Genomic DNA, 20,048 nt, shown 5'->3' with positions numbered 1-20,048 from the left:
AGTCCTCACCAAAGGAAACCGGTGAATCTGCGGCATCCAGATGTCAGTCTAGCCGATGCTGGACTTCAACAGGCCAAAAGAGGACCTTGAGGGACAACGACCCCTTTTGCCAAAGTTGCCCCACATTACCTGTGGACCGGGGAATAACCACAAGGAGACTTCCATTGACTGTGCAGCATTCAGAGCATCTTTCAGCATCCCCAACATCCTGTATCCTCAGCATCAGGACCACTTCATTGAAGTCTATGGCAGTTTTGATGTAAAGTGTGGAACTGGACTTAAGACTGCTTTGGTGAACATGTAACTCTCCTAATATTCCTTATTAGCCTCCCTGACCTTCTCTCTGTTAAAATTGGTCCCCTAGTTGGGGCCACAGTAGCCAAACACAAATCTTTTATAAGTTTTAAACTTTTCATTTGGTTAGCAATGCTGGTTTGCGCTTTGGACTAAAGCGGAGATTTAAATTTTTCTCAATAATCTATAAAATCTACATCTCCGGAAGCCTTTGGTGGATTTTGCATATCTTGGTGTTGAAAAATTCCACAAAACTGATTTTTTTTTATAAACTAGTGTCGGATTTCTTTTGTGTTGTGTGACTTTCTTATTCTGTTTGGTGCTTCTAAATGCTTTTCAAAAATTTCTCCGATAACGCCTTGCTGCTCAAAGTCACAACTACCCAGGGTTGAGCAAGAGAATTTCCAAAATGAACCCGACTGGATCCAAGACGGATTACTTACCATATTACACAGTGAAGTCACACAACCACACTAAACAATACACCAGATTCCTAACAAGAACTATTGACAACTTAACACCTTCCTGACTTCTTTGGGCAGAGTGTGGCGGGATGGGCCACGAGAGCGGGAACAGTTCAGTGCCCTCGACTTGGAGACGCACATGCAAAAGAATCTTGATTTCTTTCGCCATTATACACCTTCACTTCATGGCCCCGGATCAGCTTTAGGTGCATGAGTTACATTCTTCATGCGACTTCGAGTCATGCTCCTGAGCACGAACACCAAAGTCACACCGCCTCCTGGTCTGTAACAGACATCTGTTTCCTACAGTCCTGTCACAGTTTTAAATTTGTAGTCTTCGGTGGGGCCAGCTTTCCATTGCCCACTGAAGAGGCTCTTTCCATTACAAGCCAAGCCTAATGACACCGCATATTAAAGTTTCTCTTCATGCTTAACTTACATTTCTGAGGTCATAAGGGCAAACGTATTCAGTAACTGAATTTTAATATAGAGCGATTTGGATAGCACACGCTAACTGCAAGGACAAGAGTAGCTGTTGAGCAAAAAGCGGCTGTCTGCATTGCTCCATGATGTCGATACTACTTAAGGCACAGGAATTCTGAAATTCTGCAGCTGTGGCATTTCCTGCATAGTTATAGATTTGCCTCATATGCCATATACTTAATCATCTGCTCCTTCATTTTCAGATTTCACCCAAGAAATGGCTTCTAGCTCTAAGGAATCCAAAGTTACAAACAAACCACCAAAATATAGTTCCTCATAAAAGCAGACCCTTAGAAAAGGTAACTTCATGGCCTTTCAGTTGCCGATTACCGTATTCAGGTGTCAAACTGGTACTAATGAGGTGCACCTGTGTACAAACAACATTAATAAGTGCTGAAATGAAAAAATAATTAACTAATTCAGATTGTGACACATAATTTGTTCCTCCATTGATGCATATTTTCAGTGGCCTGGATAACGCTCTATGAATATGAAGAAAAGACCTTACTTAGGTTGTACACTGGTCATGTACCAGTTATGGTAAGGCTGAGTGGCGAGTCAGTAATTAAGCCACTGACAAACCCAATAATTTATGGTCACCAAGAGCTAAAAAAGGAGCTCAACTATTCCTAAGAAAATTAGGCATTAGAATGGCATTTTTATTGAAATTAGGCACAAAAGCAAATTATGGGAATTTCAATATATGCATTATATTACATTTATGTATAAATTAGATACTTTGTGACATGCAGAAAATGGCAATCCAGGAATGAAAAAAGTTGATTAAATGACAAGTATGCCAGGTTACAGCTCACCTATGCAGAGGTGGTTCACCAAAAGCAATGGCAGCGGCAAAGTTAAAGTTTTACATAAAGCATAGGTATGCCTCTGGCATGCAAATGTATACGTTCAAGGAGATGGGTCAGTGTATAACCATCTGGAAGAGCGTGTTTATACAAACTGAAGCTAATGGTGGCTCATGCCCTTCAATGGCAGGTAAGATAGGCACTGGAACCTTCTTTATGAGGGGCTTAAGGGGGTGGGGGTGCCATTCTATCTCACCCTGCACGCCAACATCACTGTTGGTGTAGTATGGTACAAGGTCTCGTCAAGTTGGAACACCTAAAACACAGCCACAGGGTACAGCCTATGGCTAAACAGTTTTTCTTTTTTCTGAAAGGCACCCTCCTACAACTTGATGGTAGAAAAAGACACATTCCTGTCTCGCTGCTCATTCCATGTCATTACTTCAACACACTGGCTAAGTTTCCAGGTTTACTATTTCTTTTCAACTCTTCATTTGCAGATCTCAAAATTGGTTCATTTACTCATTTCAATGGAGTGACAGAAAAGAGCTCACCATTCAAAGACAACCATAACTAGTTACAATGAACTTGCAAAAGGATCAAGAAAAGACAAAGCAGAAACTAGGTGTGGCTGTGCAACCACTAGATGAAACTAGGAGAGTCATAGTTCTAATCCTTTGTTATAACAGAAACTTAAAAAACTAAATCAGACAGGTAATTGCAGTACAAACCTAGTGTGTAAGGGGCCTACTGGATCCTTGCACAGCTCCTGTATAGCTTCAAAAGAAGATTTTAAAAGCACAGTGCCTAGTTCAACTGATTGAGAGGAGAGTGCCTTTATAACCAAGTGAGACTACAATACAACAGAGACTATTGTCTTGAAATGTCTGGACGCAGGATCTCTTTGAATGCAGCAGGTAGTTTAGATTTCCTTCGCAACCCTTTGGCAGACCATGGGACACTTACCGAGACACTTGAAGGGCACTACAATGTGAGAGTGGCCTTTGCATTGCTTCTTTCCCTTCTTGCACCAGTTGTCGATATTGACGGGCTGGTTTGCTTCCACGACATTCATAATCTGAAGTTCAGGATACACCTACAATGATAAGTGATATCTATTGAACACTTTAGACGTTAGTGGATATTTTAGTCATTTTTAATATTTAACAAAGTAAACTTCACTAGCGTTCAAGTTTTTGTGAACTAATGTTCTGGGTTGAAAAGAAAGTTACTTATCTTTAACTATAGTTCTCTAGTATAGGATTTTTCATAGATTCACATGTTTGAATCACCTCAGTCATTGAACTGAGAGTACCACAGCATGCAGAGAGCAGCACAATGTTAATTATTGGCTGAAAACCTTGAAAGTCACAGGGGTAGCCTAATCACATCATTTTAGAATGATCCAAAAATCAGCCAATACAGAACAGAGCATACACTTCATCCATCCTCACCTCTGGTCCATAGGCTCAGATTCGTAGCAGAGGTGTTTGTATATTTAACATAATTTAGGTGAGCTTGAGCGAGGCAGGAGGGTGCGTCGCTTGAGAATCTATGAAAGATAGCAATACCGGAAAATGACAGCGACTTTTTCTTTATCCAATACTGGATCTTTCATAGATTCACATGTTTGAGTCAGCGTAGCAACATCACAAAATAAAATGATCAATGAAGTGTTAAAGCTTTTCAAACACTCATCGCCAGCCATAGATCTGCATTAATCCATCCTTATTTTGCTTGCCACTTCCCCTCAGTTTGGACCAAAGAATATGCAAATCAGTCTTACGCTGCTTGCCGTTGGAACAGTCCTGCCTGAACTGCCAGGCCATGTCCTCCCTGGCTAGCTTGAATCCAGTGGTGCAGCAATTAAGGGACCCAAGTCTGGGCACACCTTTAGCCACTTAAGGCGCACACGGCATCATCAGAAAATAAAATGATGGATGGCGTGTTGCCTTTTAAAACTTACAAACCGGTCCCAGGATGCTTGTGTTCTAGTCCAGGGAGAACCTGGCCTGAAAGTTCGGGCTGGACTGTTCCCGTGGGCAGCAGGGTCAAAGCTGATTTACATATGGCTGGGTCTAAACTGGAATGGTGTGGCGAACAAAATAACGATGGATAAAACCCAGATCTGTGACTGGGGGTGAATATTTGACAATGTTCAGCATTCCATCCATCATCTTTTTTTTTTGTTGAGTCAGAGTAGCAAGCAGTTACTTATAACTTTATAGCGGAAATAGTTGATGGTATAAGACAAAGAAGAAAAGACAGGCCCACTTTAATGAAAAAGGATGACTTAACACTGCCTGCCCCACTTCCACATCTCTATTAAGTGGTGAATCCAGACAATAATGTGGAGCAAAAGTGTGCCTGTTCTTCCATGCAGCTGCCATGCAAACGTCCACTATTGGAACTCTAGCGAATAAAGCTATTGATTTAGACACACTTTTTGTTTAATAAGTCTTAATTTTTTCCTGAAGCGAGTATCCTGCCTTATTATTGTAGGAAAATATGGGTGCCGACACTCAATGAGCTATCCCATGTTTCGACAGTGGTTGTCCTCTTCGCACAGAGCCATAGGATACTAATAACTTAACAGATTTTTAAACACTTTAGTTCTGCAAATACAGAATTTTAGACAACCTTCAAAATCTAAGGTATGTTCTTTACACTGTGCAGCATGGATTCTGGAAATATGTTTTCGAATATTATTGGTTCGTTCAAATGCAAATCAGTGGGCACCTTAGGTATGAAACGAGGCTTCAGTCTTCGAATTACTTTATCATCTTCAAAACTGGAGAAAAGGCTATTTGATTGTAAAGGCGAGGATTTCACAAACTCTTCTAATTAGAAATATTTATAGAGTGCATAGCTACCCATATGCATCCAAGCTCTGGCGCAGACAACAGCCTAGAACAGCAAATTAATAGGGGGGAATTTTGGAAAAGCCAAGTTTTCAGGAATTTGCGGAAGGCCAAAAGATTAGACTGATCATAGATAGAAAGGAAGGGTGTGTCACAGTTTTGCAGCATTATAGCAAAAGGAACGTCCACCACTTCTCGCCCTTTTAACTCTGGGGACTGAGGCTATGTGAAGGTTGGTCGAACGAAGGCATCTACTTGGATGATATGGGGAGAAAGTGAACTGAATGATTGGAGGCCCTTTCTTCCAGATGGACTGGTGGGCAATGCATAAGGACTTGAATTTTATTCTTTCCATGATGGGCAACAAGTGTAAGGCCTTCAGTGCAGGCCTGGTAGAATGGCTGTTAGGGGTCTTAAGGAGCATACGTGCTGCACAATTCTGGGTGATTTGTAGTGTAGTTGTGTTTACCCAAGGGGCTCCTAAATACAGAGCGTTTCCATAGTCCAGATGGGAGAGGATCAAGGCCTGGACCATGAGTCTCCTAGCCAAGAAGGGCAGGAGAGGAAGAACTTAGCGGAGCATTCTTAGAATGCCATAGCAGGAAGCAGCCAGTTTCATCGCCTAATGGTCAAATTTAAGCGACCGGTAAAGCCACATGCCCAGGCTTTTGATCTAGTTTTTTGGGGCAGGGGTGGGCTGAGACAGCTTGGCCATAGTAATCCAAGGTCAAAAATGGGTGGATTACCCAACATCATAAGCTCAGACTTTGCTCTATTAATTTTGAGATAGGAGGATTCCATCCACTTAGCAACTTTTTCCAAGCAGAGACCTAGGCAGGACGGAGAGTTTTCCAGATGATTTAAGGCCACAACCAGTTGGGTGTCATTGGCATATGTGACTATCTCAGTACCAAAAAGAAGGATGTGCCAAGGGACTCATTTAAACATTAAACAGTGTAGGACTCTTCAGGCAGACATGAGCACTAATAGAAGTGCCACCTTCCAAGAAAGAAATGTTAACCCGCGCCTCCTGTCACCTGGCCGCTCTCCCTGCAAGCCCCGCCCCACTCACAGCCTGAAAAAGCACCTCTGAGCTCCACTGCCCTGGGATACCTGTCGGACTTGCTGTTTGCTGCTGGCTTTTCCTTGGACCCTTCACCACTCCTTGCGGAACCCGCTTCGCGGGTCCCGCTGCGGCGTGAGAGCCGCTTGTGCAAAACCTGCGGACAGTTTCAGTGAGGGACTGGGCGAGTGTAGGGCTGCGAGCGGCGGGACAGGACTACGTCTCCCAGCAGTCCTGTTAACCCGCGCCTCCTGTCACCTGGCCGCTCTCCCTGCAAGCCCCGCCCCACTTACAGCTTAACTCTCCTCCTATAAATTCAAACAGCTACTCCCGCGTCGCGGGAGCGCCCGGGGATAAGCCCGGGACAAGGGCGGGACCGTCTGTGGCCGTCAGGGGCCGCAGGAGGCTGGGCTGGGCCCACTCTTTTTCACCTGCATTTCCTTGATCCTATGTGGTTTGTGAAATAGGTTCTGGTTATGCCATCATCGGCCCTAGGTGGAACACCAGCGAAGGAGGGGGGAGGCAACACCGGGACTCTGGACAATTACTTTAAATCGGTAAAGGGTGATGGGGGAAACGAAACCTCTCTGGAGATGCGTAGGGCAGAGCGTCGTCGCTCGATTGAACACATGAAAAATAGGCCCCTCAGTGACATAACTCCCTATCCTATCTCCCAAGAGGAAGGTTCCCTTAATGGCAGCCAGGATCTTTCATCCCAAGAAGACGTTCCCCTATTACTTCGGGATAGTTCTCCCATTCCTGGCCCACCTCCTAAACAAACTACGGACACCACTCCACTACTAGTTGCCAGTAGTTCGGTAGTTGACTTACTCACCCAAACACACACCAGAACTAAAATCAAGATTAACAAGCCAAAGCAAACTGTGGTGGCAGAGGTGCATGACCTACCACCAAATAAGCGCAGAAGGAAGATGAGGGGTGGTCAGGGGAAGACAAAGATCCCCCACTCTGATTTTGGAAAGTCACTCAAGTCCGTACCTATGTTGGATAGGCCTTTAGTTAATGTGCATAAGGCTACTCCCCCCAAGGGTACTAACATTATTACCACTGCTTCCATTAGCGACAAAGGGAAGAGCCCACTTAACACATTACTTTCCGGCAGCTCTTTGGGGAGCATTGAATCTCTAATTAGATCACTCTTGTTGCCCATTAGCGAGAGCTTGCAGAAAATAGAACTCAGGCTGACCACTCTGGAGGCAAACTTAACCACCCTGAAAATTTCGGACAACAAACAGAGTAGAACCACTGAGTCCAATCTACCAATAGGAACCTTCCCCAATATACAAAACCCACCGATCCACACGGGGCCTCCCTTGGGCACCACTGCCGCTCCCCTTTTACAGCCACTTATGGCTATCCCAGTTCCAATTCCACCTAGCAATCCTAACATCCTACCACCACAGACAGATGGCCCAGCTCTCCAACGTATAGTCACTAGCACAAATCTTCGGGTCCTACCTAATGCTGGTATTGCTCCCCTACTCCCTGGTAAGCCTGCCCCTAGACCACGGGGACCCGACTTACCACCAGAGGCTAACAGCCTCATGGTGGTTTTGGCTGGTGTTCCCTCTCTAGAATTGGGTGAAAATGAGAACTATCACTCACTCAAGAGGAAAACCATTAAATGGTTGAATTGGAACAGACCTCTTCCAGCCCACCTCAACAATGAGATCATTATGGTAAGAAGGGTACCATGGTTGGGGAAGTCGGGGAAATCAATAGCAGGGGACTGTATCATTGTGTCTTTTCGAGACCCTGGAACAGTACTATACATTTGTGCTGGGTCAAATAGATCACTGGATTCTACTATACAGACTTTGACAGTTTCTTTCTTTTTCCCTCCCATTCGTATGCACCATGATTTGTCACAAGGTAACTGGACAAGGGTGGAACGAAGATCTAGATACAGGGGATATGCTCCACGTCCAGTTTATCGACCTTCGGAGACTCCCTTTTTGGACCACAATCGTTTTAACTGTCTGAACGGTCTGGATGGTGTGGACTGACTGCCCCCAAACCCGGACTCAAATCCTGTGACCTTGGATAACGGTCCCAGTAAACTTCCTGATCCGGCTGAACCCACCTCTGAAAATGACCCTGTTAGAGCAATTGGTGTAGTTTCTGGCTCTGGTACTGGCTCTTCCCCCCACTCCACCTCTGCAATCTGTTCTGTGGCTTCTCCAGCGCACATGAGACTAATTTGGTGGAATGTGGCTGGCTTAGCCAGCAAACTGGGCACCCAAGATTGGATAACTTACATTGAGTCCGGGGATGTTTGCATGTTCCAAGAGACTTGGGCAAGGGAAGATTACAACCATCAAGGTTACGAGTCATTTTCCATCCCGGCTAGGTGGGAGGGTAAGGGCCGCCCCTCTGGTGGACTCACAACTTGGGTGGCATCCCACTTAGGATGCCAGGCTTCACGCCTACCGGTGCCATCAGATGATATCCTAGTGGTTTTATTAGCCTGGCCGAACCTAGCGAAACTTGCCCTGATAAATATTTACTCCAGGCCAGTGGGAGCTTCGCGTGAATCTCCCACTATAGAGGAGCTTTCAGTATATTTAGCGGAAATGCCAAGAGATATCCCTTACATAGTGGGAGGGGATCTAAATTCCCATTTTGAGCCGCTGGTCGGCCTCGTAGAGGGATTTCCCATGGAAGAAGAGTTCAGGTGGTCAGTACCCTCTGTTGTAGCACCTTCCCCAAAGGCATGGACGCCTGTGGCATTGCAGATTACTGCCCTCACCCTAAAGCATGGAATTAGAGCCTGCAATGGACGTATTAAGTCTGATGTACCAAGCAAAACCACGTACAACAGAGTGGGAAGAGAGTCCCGCTTGGACTATGCCCTTGTACAGATAGTGAACTGGTCTTCTATCCTGGACTTTAGGGTTGTGGAGAGACTGGATAGTGACCATAACGCCCTTGAACTCGAGCTTAGCCATCCAGGGCCAAAGGCCTCCATAACAACCATGGAGGAGTTCAAACCTGAACTACTATTAGATAATAACAGGAGAAGAATCAGGTGGGATAAACTAGCTACGAGCCAAGTGAAACTTTCGAAGCTCTACGCAGGTTTAATCCCTATTTTGGAAAAAGTGGGAGAGCTAGCCAACGATGTGGGCAATATAGTCCACCATGAGAAATTATATCAGGCTCATGAGGACCTTATAAAGGGAGCGGCCTCTGAGCTTTTTACCAGGGTCCAGAATCAGAGGAGGATCCAGCAACATAAGTCCTTATGGTACAATGCAGCCTGCAGGAAGGCAAAGGGAGAACTCCTCAGAAGCATCAAGGAGGGAACAGGCAGAGAGAAGCTGCGAGAAAGTAGACGGGCTTATAAAAAACTGGTCATCCATGCTAAAACCGAATGGGAGGAGAACCAGTGGGAGGAGCTCACCACTTCCCTCGCAACAAGAGACCACCGAATGTTTTGGAGAGTAGTAAACGGGGGGTCGGGGAACCTCCATTCGGCAATAGAGCCAATTATTGCAGCAGGGGTGTGGCAGGCACACTTCCAGTCTCTCTACAGTTCTGAGCTAGGAGAAACTAAGATTGACTTCGGTACTGGACTGGCAGAGTATGGCGGGGATCTGATAACAGTGGGGGAGGTGAAGGTAGCATTAATGGGACTTAAAGGTGGAAAGGCGCCAGGACTGGATGGCCTGCCCGGGGACCTGTTCAAGCAGGAGCCCGGTGTTTGGGCCCCCTATCTGGCTGCTGTGTTTAATGGAGTTTTGTGTGGCATGGAAATTCCGAGTACTTGGCTGGGGGCAGAGGTGGTTCCTATATTTAAAAAGGGCTCGCCCCTGCTCCCAGCCAACTACAGACCAATCAGTTTAATTGACGTGTCACAGAAGCTGTTTGGCAGGATACTGCTGAATCGGCTTCAGGACTGGGTGGAGGAAACGGGCGCCCTCAGTCCGTACCAGGCGGGATTTAGAAAGGGAGTTTCTACAGTGGACCAGGTTTTTCGTCTGAACGTTATCTATTGGAGGGCAGCAATATTGGAAGGGGGTAGTTTATACACTATATTTGTGGACCTGAGGGCTGCGCTTGACCTCGTGCCCAGAGGGAAACTCTGGAGTGTTCTGGCTGAGATGGGGGTCCCCCCAGACATCCTGATAATTTTAAAGAGATTGCACCATAATAACTATGCCCGGGTCAGGTGCGGGAAACTTGGGGAATTAACGGACAGATTCCCCGTTGACAGGGGGGTTAGACAGGGCTGTGTACTGGCACCAACCCTGTTCTGCCTCTTCGTCAACGGGGTAATCGCCCATCTCAATGGAACTGAATACACTGATGCCCCAAAATTGAATGGCAGCAGGGTGCCTGCAATCATGTTTGCAGATGACACCCTGCTGCTGTCCAAAACCCCCATGGGGATACAGAGGATCCTTGATTCTTTTGTGGCTTTCTGCACAGATAGGGGGTTAGAAATCAATGCTAACAAAACCAAGTTTATGGTCCTGAACCCAACCCCAAGATCACGCCCGAACCCCTTACTGGGAGCATCACGTTTAGAGAGAGTCTCCACCTTTGAATATCTAGGTGTAACGTTGAATGAAGCCATGTCTTGGGGAACTCACCAGACTAGGGTTAATCTCAAATTAGTGCAGACCACTGGCGGCATTGCTCGTTTGATGAAAAGCTCCACATATCGACCGCTGGGGCCGCTTATCCAGATATACAAGGCACAGGCTAGAGGAGCTCTGATGTACGGGGCGGAATTGTGGGGTCACACAGCTTCCTGCAGCTTGTCTATAACTGAGAACAACTTCATTAGACAGATAGTAGCACTCCCGTCCAGTACCCCGCTCCTCCCCCTGAGGATGGACCTGGGTCTGAGACCAATAGCAGACGAACTAGGTCTCAGACCCATAGTCTTCTGGCGAAGGCTATGGAGCAGCGAAGAACTTTCTTCTTATAGGGCAGAACTGAGGGAGTTTCTAACCCACCCCAAAGCTCTACAGATCCCGTGGATAAAATATATAAAAAAGTCCTGTATGGGATTGGGGCTCCCTGACCTGTGGTCGGATCCAGCTAACGCCTCACTAAGGATCCCACGAAGAGCTTTGGTCAGTGCTTACCACGAGCAGAAATTAGCTATGGCCCTAGACTGCAAGAATGAGGGGTCATTAACATTTGTATTCGCGCAAAGCAAGGACTCATACCGGCTGGAGAGGGTTCTGGACGCTATGTCTCCTGTGTTGGCCAGGAAGCTATTTCTCCAATGGAGATATGGCACATTGCCTCTGCGATCTTACACCTGCTCCTGGTCAACACTGCCATCTACCAAGCTATGTCCGACATGTGTGGGAGCAGAGGAAAGCGATCTGCATGTGGTCTTGTTTTGTCCAACTTACAAGGCCGCCAGGAAATATTGGCTCCTACCACTTATTAGAAACCTTGGTTTTAGGGAGTACCTCCCGGTGTATAGAATTTTAAAAACTGACGTTTCAGGTCCAATTGTGTTTGCACTAGCCAAATTTCTTACTAATGTCTGGTATATTCGTACCCGTATTCTAAAGTCGCAGACTCCCACCTAATTTTAATTGTATGGTCTTTTATCTGATGTGTTTCCTGATTATTTTTCTTTGACAGTTTTACATGTTCATATGTGTTTGTGTATATCTTTTATGGCCAAATTGGCCGAAATAAAGATTAAAATATATATATATATATATATATATATATATATATATATATATATATATATATATATATATATATATATATATATATATATATATATATATATATATAAAACTTATGAGGGCTTCTTTAGAACCAATCCACAATGCAAAGTATATATATATATATATATATATATATATATATATATATATATATATATATATATATATATACTTTGCATTGTGGATTGGTTCTAAAGAAGCCCTCATAAGTTAGACCTAAATTACATTCAAATGTCACATAAAAAATGGGTTCATATTGGTGGAGGAAGTCTAAGAGCCTCTAAGAAATTCTGTAATTATTCCATCGGATCATAGTGATGGTCATTTGAGTATTCTTCTGTAGGGAGAAATGACCGCTAGATAGACTTTGGCTGATGCATGGCTCAGACCTGACAGACGCAAAAGATATGGTAATACTTGGAGTCGTAAAGATGATGCTGGGTTAACTAATCAGTGCACCAGGAGCAAAATCGCTTCCATTTGGCTCCAGAAGATTTGCTTGTTGATGAAGCTCTAGAATTAGATAATATCCTCCTGTAATCACCTGGTATTTCTAGAAGGTGGAATATGTTGAATTCACCAGCCAATCTGTCAATCTCAGAGAGTTGGGGTCAAGATGAAGTACTTGGATATTGCATCTTGTCAGCGGTTCTATGATGGTTTCAACAGAATTCTGATTTGGTCCGAGAGAGGTAGCTCTGTGAACCAGTACTGTTTGGGCCACCAAGGAGCTATTAAAATGAGTCAACATTGTTCTCTCTTCTTCTTTGCTAGGACCCTCAAAGTCAGTGGGAGGGGTGGAAAGGCATAGGCCTACGTCCCTGACCTAATGATTGAAAATCAATTTCCCCCATAACCCACAAAGGTTTTGCATGCTGATGTAGTATCGGCATTTGCGGTTCAGGTTTATCACAAATGGGTCTAGACTTGGCTTACTCCAGCGCAAAAAAATGTTCTGTTGTTGCTACTGCAATTCCCACTTGTGGCATTCTTGAGGCGCTCTGCTGAGGTACTCGGTCCAGGAGCTAGGTGTTTGTGGAAGAGGTTTGGCTTCTAGTTGGAAACACTTGATTGGTCCACTCCCATATTTTCTGCACTTCCATGAAGAGCTACAGGAAATGTGTTCCTCCTTGTTTGTTGATATAAAACATGCTTATAGTATTGTTTTTCTGTATCACTATGAACACATTTTTATTCTTGGAAGAAAGGCTTGTAGGTGCCGGGGGGGGGGGGGCTTGGGATGGGGCACTTGCAACAGATTTCTAGTTTCTGCAAGTGCACTACCCTGCCTTCTAAAGAGGAGTCTGTGGTGGGACAGACCTGCGTTGATGTTCTTGTATTGAACCCACAACAGTAAAGCATTCCTAATTATTTTTGTCACCTGTATGATATTATTGTAATGGTCCCTGGATCCTCTTGAAAGTCTCATGTGATGAGACAATGGGGTTTGAAAGGGATGCAGGAGAACATCATCCCTAAAAAAGACTTGAAGGTTCCAATAGGGACTTGTTTTTTCTCTTAAGTCTTGGCCATTTAGGATAGATGTCCTACTCTTTCTTTGGACGGAAAAGCCTAGTGTTGCACTGTGACTGAATATTATCCTACAAATTGTACTTCTTTTGAGGGGCTTAAACAAAATTTCTTCTGGTCTAAAAAAAGCACCAATTATTTTAAGAGCCGCTAGCAGTTTCTTGTTGATCTCTGTGTGGCTTTGAGTTTACTTTGACTAGCCAGTCGTTTACATATGGAAATATTTGTTGTCCTTGTGTTCCTAGGTGAGATGCTACTGAAGCCACACATACACACTGTGAATATTCTCGGGGCTGACTTGAGTCCAAACAACAACCCTTGAACTGATAATGGCAACCAGCCATTTCAAATCAAAGGTATTTGCCATGATTAGCATGAATTGGAATGTGCAAATACAAATCTTGCAAGTCTAATGATGTCATCTAATCTCCGTAATGAAGCAGTTTTAGGACTTCTTGCAACTGACCATGCAAAATAGTTTGAGAAAATTTTTCAGATTTCGCAAATATTTAAAAAAAAAAATAATTCTGCTCAGGAATTCTTTTTTATCAGGAAAAAGCGAGAACAAAGTGCTGTTTATTTTTTTTCTATGAATTGGGGACTTGCCTTTGTGCCCCATTTTGCAACATTATAAGAATATTTGCTTCTAACAGACAAAGGTATTGGTGGGAGCCTCTGGGTGGTGGTGTTGCTGGCTTCTGAATTAATTCTAGCGTGTAGCCGAAGTATTTGTTATCCAAAACCCAGCGGCTGGATGATATATTTGCCCATCCTCAATAAAAAGTTGAGCTCCTACAAGTATTCCAAGATTCATCATGATTGCCACTTATAAAATGCCACTGTGTTCTGGAATGCTCATTTCCTCAAGATTGGTTGTTTGTAGATTTTCTGAGGAGCCTGCTTAATTTAAGATGCTGGTAGTGGCGGTCTATATTGATCAGTGTAGCCTTGACAACACAGCTGTTGAACTAGTTGAGGTCTGTTAGGTTGGTAACCTCGTCTAAATGAATATCGGCCCCTTCCTTCTGCTCCACAATAGGGTTGTGGTTGTCTTTATTGGAGGATTCCCAAGGAACATATAGAGTCCTTATCTATTTTAATTGACTGAAGTGCTTCATCAACATGCCTATCAAAGAATGAATCGATAACCCATCATAAGGCATGTCCATTGTTCTACTCTGTACCTCCAGTGTAAACGAAGTAGAACTGAGACAGCCTTGCCTACGTAACACAGCCTTCACACCTAACAGTCAGAACTCTGTTGTGGCAACAGCCACTGTGGTATCCATTATAGCCAGGACGTTCTTTCTCATTCGGATAGGATTGTTCTTGCTTTTTTATCTCTAGAAAGTAACTCGAGGTATGGCTCAATATTTGACCACATCTGGCAGTCATATTTTGCAAGAATTGCCACTGCATTAGTTGCTCTGATAGATGTGGCTGCCGTTGCTGAAAAACGTTTACTGAAGTATTAAGCCTTCTTTCTCTGTCCGGTGTTCCAGAGCATGGAGATGTTCAGTTCCTTGATTGCCACTGGGCTTGAATCACCAGTAAAATCTGTACAGGGTTGACCAAGGAGGCATGTTGGAGTGTTGTTGGATGCTTTATGTTTTTTACCCAGCCTAAGAATTATTGCACCACTGTTGCTGGGTTCTTCATAAGCTTCAATCCATCTGACCAAATATGATCAGTGATTAGAATTGTTTTAATTGATTTGGTTGAAGGCTCTTTCAAGCCATTAACAGTAATCATTCTCTTATGTTGGTATTGGCAGGTCGAATCTGAGGCTCTCTCAATGGGAGTGTGAAAACATCCTATATAATTTGTAGCTGAATCCACTGTTTAGGGTGGCAGGAGGAGGAGAGCAGGGGACTAGGGGGAATGTCTTCTGGAATGGGAGCTATATACTCAACCCAAGCTGGGTTGATGGAACTTGAGAAAGGTGGCTGCATTTCATTGCAGTCTCTCTCATCATCTGCAACTAGTGAATTAGAGTGGGTTGCCAAAGTTGAGTGCATTAGTAGAGGCGATGATGGTATTGACCTTGAAGGAGAACGCATGGGGAGTGTGGAATTGCAGGTCTTATTCGAGGGCTTCACCTAGGTCAAGCTTGTCTGGACAGTTGTACATGAGGTTCAGTTTAAGATTCTGAAAATAGTTTAAACTAGTCACACGAGTAATAAATCTTTGACCCTAGCTATTGTGACATTAACCATACCTTCCTGTGTTGTTTGTGGCACCTGTGCAGATGGGTCATAATCATATTACCAGTAGTCAACCTGGTCACCTTGAAAGGCCTGGTAAGATCTTCTACTGTCTGGAGCTTGTGAATGTGTGAGGTCTGCCAAACCAGCTTCTTCAGGATGATCATATTCGTCCTCATCTGGGTCCCAATATTGAAGTTTAGTTGTGTTGGTCTATATGCAGCACCAAATAGACCATTGTCATTATCCGCATCTTTATTCCCAGAATATTCAGATTGTAAAGATTTGGGACGCGGGCATTGAGAGACCTTGCTAGGTGAGGTCTGTTCTGCTAGGAGTTGCACTGAGATGCCTTTTTGCGAGAAAAGGGTGTTCCTGGTGTTTTGTTTTAGAGGTTTGGACTGTCGGTAACTATCATTGTCGTTGGTGGTGTTGCAATACATATAGTTGAAATTGTCTACAATATTTTCAAATGTGTTAATATCAACACTGTTGTCGTTGATGATCTTCAGCTACAGTGATACAGATGCTGGTCTTGTCGACAGTGAAGAAATTGGTCTAGAGTTGGAAAAGGAACCCTCAGGGGGGTCTTTTTGGTGTAGATGGCTCAGATGATGATTTGTTGACAGATTTTGAATGTAGTTTTTCTGTCAGTATTGCAACCTCAGGAAACACTTGATTTTGATGTAAGAGAAGGCTATGAAGAGTGCTCAGAGGAAGGCTATTCTCTTATGCGCTTTACTTTTTAATTTTGAGTAAGCCTCATATTCCTCTTCCGAGGTACAAGTTTCTCTTTATTTGGTGTTCAGGAGCCATAATAAAAGTCTACCCTCAATGTCTAAGATTTGTTGTGCAAAAAGTTTGGAAAATGTTACAGTCTCTCCTTATGATCAGGGTATGAGCAGTATAGGCAAAGCTTGTGGGGGTCTTCTCAATTAAGTCTTTTCATGACATAAGATGCGCATGGTCTAGAAAAACTTTCTTTTTTTTTTTTTAGAAGACTCAGTCATTGCAGATTAGAGAATATAGGAATGAATTTCCTTTCAGAAGTTCAGATATGCAAACAAATGATTTTTATCCGATTGATCCGAGCAGAGCTCAACAGCACTCCTTTCACACACGACATGCAGTAGAAATCCAAACCTGGGGACCTGAGTGAGGATGGGTGAAATATGTGCTGATTGGCTGAGCTTTAGATCATTCTAAAATGATGTCTATCTTTGCGACTATATCAAGGTTTCTTGCCTATACTTAAAATTGTAGAGCTTTCTATGTATACAGTGGAACTCCCAGCTCGACAATGGGGATGATTGAAACATGTGAATCTATGAAAGATCCAAATTGGTGAAAAATGCAACTACAGCATTTCGAGATGCAAGATATTTAATACAAGTACCTGCTGACATTCTTTTTTTAATTTAAAAAAAAAAAAGATACACAAGTATGCCTAAAATTAAACAAACCCCACAAAGGACCACCAAGGAGGGTGTAAAATAATTAATCTGGCCAATCTATCCATTAAGTATTTCCCAGAAACTGTGACCGCAAGAAATCCTCCCAGTCACCAGTCACTTGCAAACATTGCCTAGTAGGACATTTATGCAACTGGCAATAATGTAAATGTGGATTTTGAACCTATGCATTCCAAGTTGCCATTGTTCTTAATATCTGGTAATGGGTAAGTGACCTCTGAAATGCCAGAACTCCTTCGTAGCTGGGATAGGCTGTATCAGTCACTGAGGAGAAAGTAGCTAAAGAAGGTTTTGGCTTCAGGTAGGCCTAATATTGAAACCAAATCAATGACGGACTGACTGCTGCATGTGATCAAGCCAATTAAATTGAGTCGTAAATACTACACCAGCCACTAAACCAGATGAATAAGTTACTTACCTTAGGTAATGATATATCTGTAAGAGACATATGTTAGTTATGGATTCCTCACCTTAGAAATACCCCCAGGCGTCAGACTGGATCAGGAGTATTTTCCCCTCAGCAGTACCTCTGCATGTCGATAGGTGGCGTCAGTCGACTCCGCATTAGTCGTTGGCGTTGTGGTCGCCGGGATGACATCGGGGTATCTACTTAGATGCCACCCTCGCGCGCCAACGTCAGTTCTTTACACGACATTCCACACCAGAATTGCAGAGCCATGAAAGACACTGACCACTGGTGCGCAAAAACTAGGGCCCTGAAAGGGAAGTCCCTTACTCTAGAAATCAGTTTGCAGAATGGAGAGGATGGGTGGGGTGGTGAGGAATCCATAACTAACTTATGTCTCTTACAGATATATCGTTACCGAAGGTAAGTAACTTTTTCATCTGAAAGAGTGTTAGTTATGGATTTCTAACCTTAGAATAGTTATCCCAGCAATACCAACTCCGGTGGAGGGTCTGCAAACTAAGTTCACACAAGAAAGTCCTGGAGAACTGAAAGGCCAAAGAAGCCGTCCCTCCGGACTTGGGTGTCCAGGCAATAGTTGTAAGAAGCTGGCCTGGTATATGCTGTCCACTAGTTATAGTGGGCACCCTGTACTAGTCCAAACAACCCCTTTTTGGTTATAGGTTAAAGACAACCTTTATTGAAAGCTATCCTAGTGGTAGCTATGGAGAGCAGCCACACCAGGTATATAGATAAAATATATGTATTTATTACAAACACACCCTCCTAGTCTCTTTATGAGACTAGAGGTCAAAACACATAAGTTACACTTCAAATATTAAAGTAAAATAGCACGAATACACGTCAGGCCCTAGGGTCGAGCCAAACCATATACTAAAATAGTGGTATAAGAACCACGACTTAACTATACACAAGGCCTAGAGCATCGCTGGGACCCCAAGGAACCACCCAAGGTAGTGACACAGGGGACCCACGGGGGCCGTTTGCAGTGTGTGAACACAGCCGCGAGCTCCTGTTAGCTTCTGTGGGGAAAGTTGCGGTTAGATTTTTAAAGTTTAAGGACACTTAGGAGGGAGTCAGGACCAAACCCTTTGGGACTTAAGAAGTTCAAGGTCCAACCCCAACGGGAGCAACAGAGTACTTGTGTTACCTCACCCAGGGAAGCCGGGGGCATAGGTGTCAAATGGTGTCGGGTCGCGTCGTCTATTTCAAAGGAAGCTGGCAAAGAAGTGCTGCTGCCAGGAAGATGCGAAATGTCCGAGGAGATCCAAGCCTGGATCGAAGATGAGAAGAATCTGAGAGCAGAGGGGACAGAGTTGCCCACCGATGTCGGGTGATTTCAGGTGAAGAAGGTGAAGCTGGACTCTTTAGCCACGGGGACCAGGAGGCGTCGAGGACGACCAGGAGCTGGATTCGAGCTGTCCCACGAAGGATGTCGAGTGCTCAGATTGGACACAACAAGCCTTGGCAACAACAACCCACGCAGAAACGAGAAAGATGCTTTGGTGCGGACCAGCAAGGTCTGTGGGATTCTCCACTCCAAGGGAGATTACTTTAGTTCTCTAGTCTTGAGTAAAGCATCGAAGTTCCAGGATTCAGCTTCAGAGCTTCGGCCAGGGATATCTAAAGTTCTGGTTACAGAGGTTCCTTACTTATACCCAAGGAAGGGGTTGCTCTAGCTCTGGGGACCCACCTATGGCAGGGTTTGGAAAGAGGGGTGGCTACACCCATTTCCTTTGTCCAGTTTCACGCCAGAGCAGGGGCTGGAAGCCCCTGACCGGGTTTGAGTTAGACTATGCACAGGGACACCGGACACCAAATGTACCCACAGTGCAGGACTTCAAAGCACTGAGTGCTCCCACCGAGCCCCAATACACGCCCGTCTGGGGAGGTGGTTACACCTCCCTGTGACAGGAAACCTATTGTCCAGGCCTCCCCTGCCAGAGTTTCGGTCAGCAGCAGGAGGCCAGACCCATGTCTGTGGCTGCAGCATCCATTTTTTACCGGGTAACCCAGTACTGCCATGTCTCTCCCTCTAGAAGGGTGGGATCATACTCCCACACCAGTTACTGGTGTGGGGGTATGATTCCAAGGTGTTTGACACCAAACACAACATGTTTCCGTGCAGCCAGTCCAAAGTTAGCATTTACCGTTTGGTTATAATGCACAAGAGTATAAGGGCAGGCTGCACCACTGACAACCCCGGAGAAGAGATTCCAAAGGCTGCAGAGGGGCTCAGCTCATGCCTGGGCACCCTCTCACATATAACCAAGCACCCTACCATCAGGATTGATAAGACCTGCCATAGGGGTGACTGATAGGTTTGTCTGTGCAGTGATAGGTGAGTTATAGTGAACAGATACCTCAGTAAGGGGTGCATGCACCATCTCACCCAGGCTGCAGTAGCAGACCTGTGGTGTCATTTTGGGTGGCTTTCCAGGGGTGGCATAATACATGCTTCAGCCCCTGGTAGGCCTCTGGGGTACCTATGCCCTGGGTACATAGTATACTAGGGACTCACAAGGGTACCTCAGGATCCAATCTGTGGTGTACCTAAAGTACATGCAATCAAGTTAGAGAGGAAGCAGCTAGGCTGGGGCCCTGAATAGCAGGGTCCCAGCCAGAATAAAGTTGAAAAACAGTGAAACACCAGCAAAAACTGGGGGTAAACATGTGAAGCAGATCCTACTCTCCGACAATAGTGTTTGGTAAAAGTGT

At 44.6% G+C, this 20,048-nt stretch overlaps 1 protein-coding gene across 10 annotated transcripts in view; it reads right to left on the bottom strand.

The window, feature by feature from the left end:
• Window positions 1-20,048, bottom strand: part of APLP2 (amyloid beta precursor like protein 2) — a 697,478-nt gene that overhangs the window by 414,695 nt on the left and 262,735 nt on the right. For all 10 annotated transcript variants that reach the window (XM_085647208.1, XM_085647210.1, XM_085647209.1 and 7 more), the window contains exon 3: window positions 3,014-3,143. In XM_085647208.1, coding sequence (XP_085503334.1) covers window positions 3,014-3,143 — 130 coding nt within the window. The remainder of the gene's footprint in view (window positions 1-3,013; window positions 3,144-20,048) is intronic.

This window comes from Triturus cristatus, chromosome 3_2 (assembly GCF_964204655.1).
Source record: "Triturus cristatus chromosome 3_2, aTriCri1.1, whole genome shotgun sequence".
Classification (NCBI taxonomy): Eukaryota; Metazoa; Chordata; class Amphibia; order Caudata; family Salamandridae; genus Triturus; species Triturus cristatus.
Note: the sequence above shows the minus strand (reverse complement) of the source record. Positions and strands in the feature narration are given on the sequence as shown.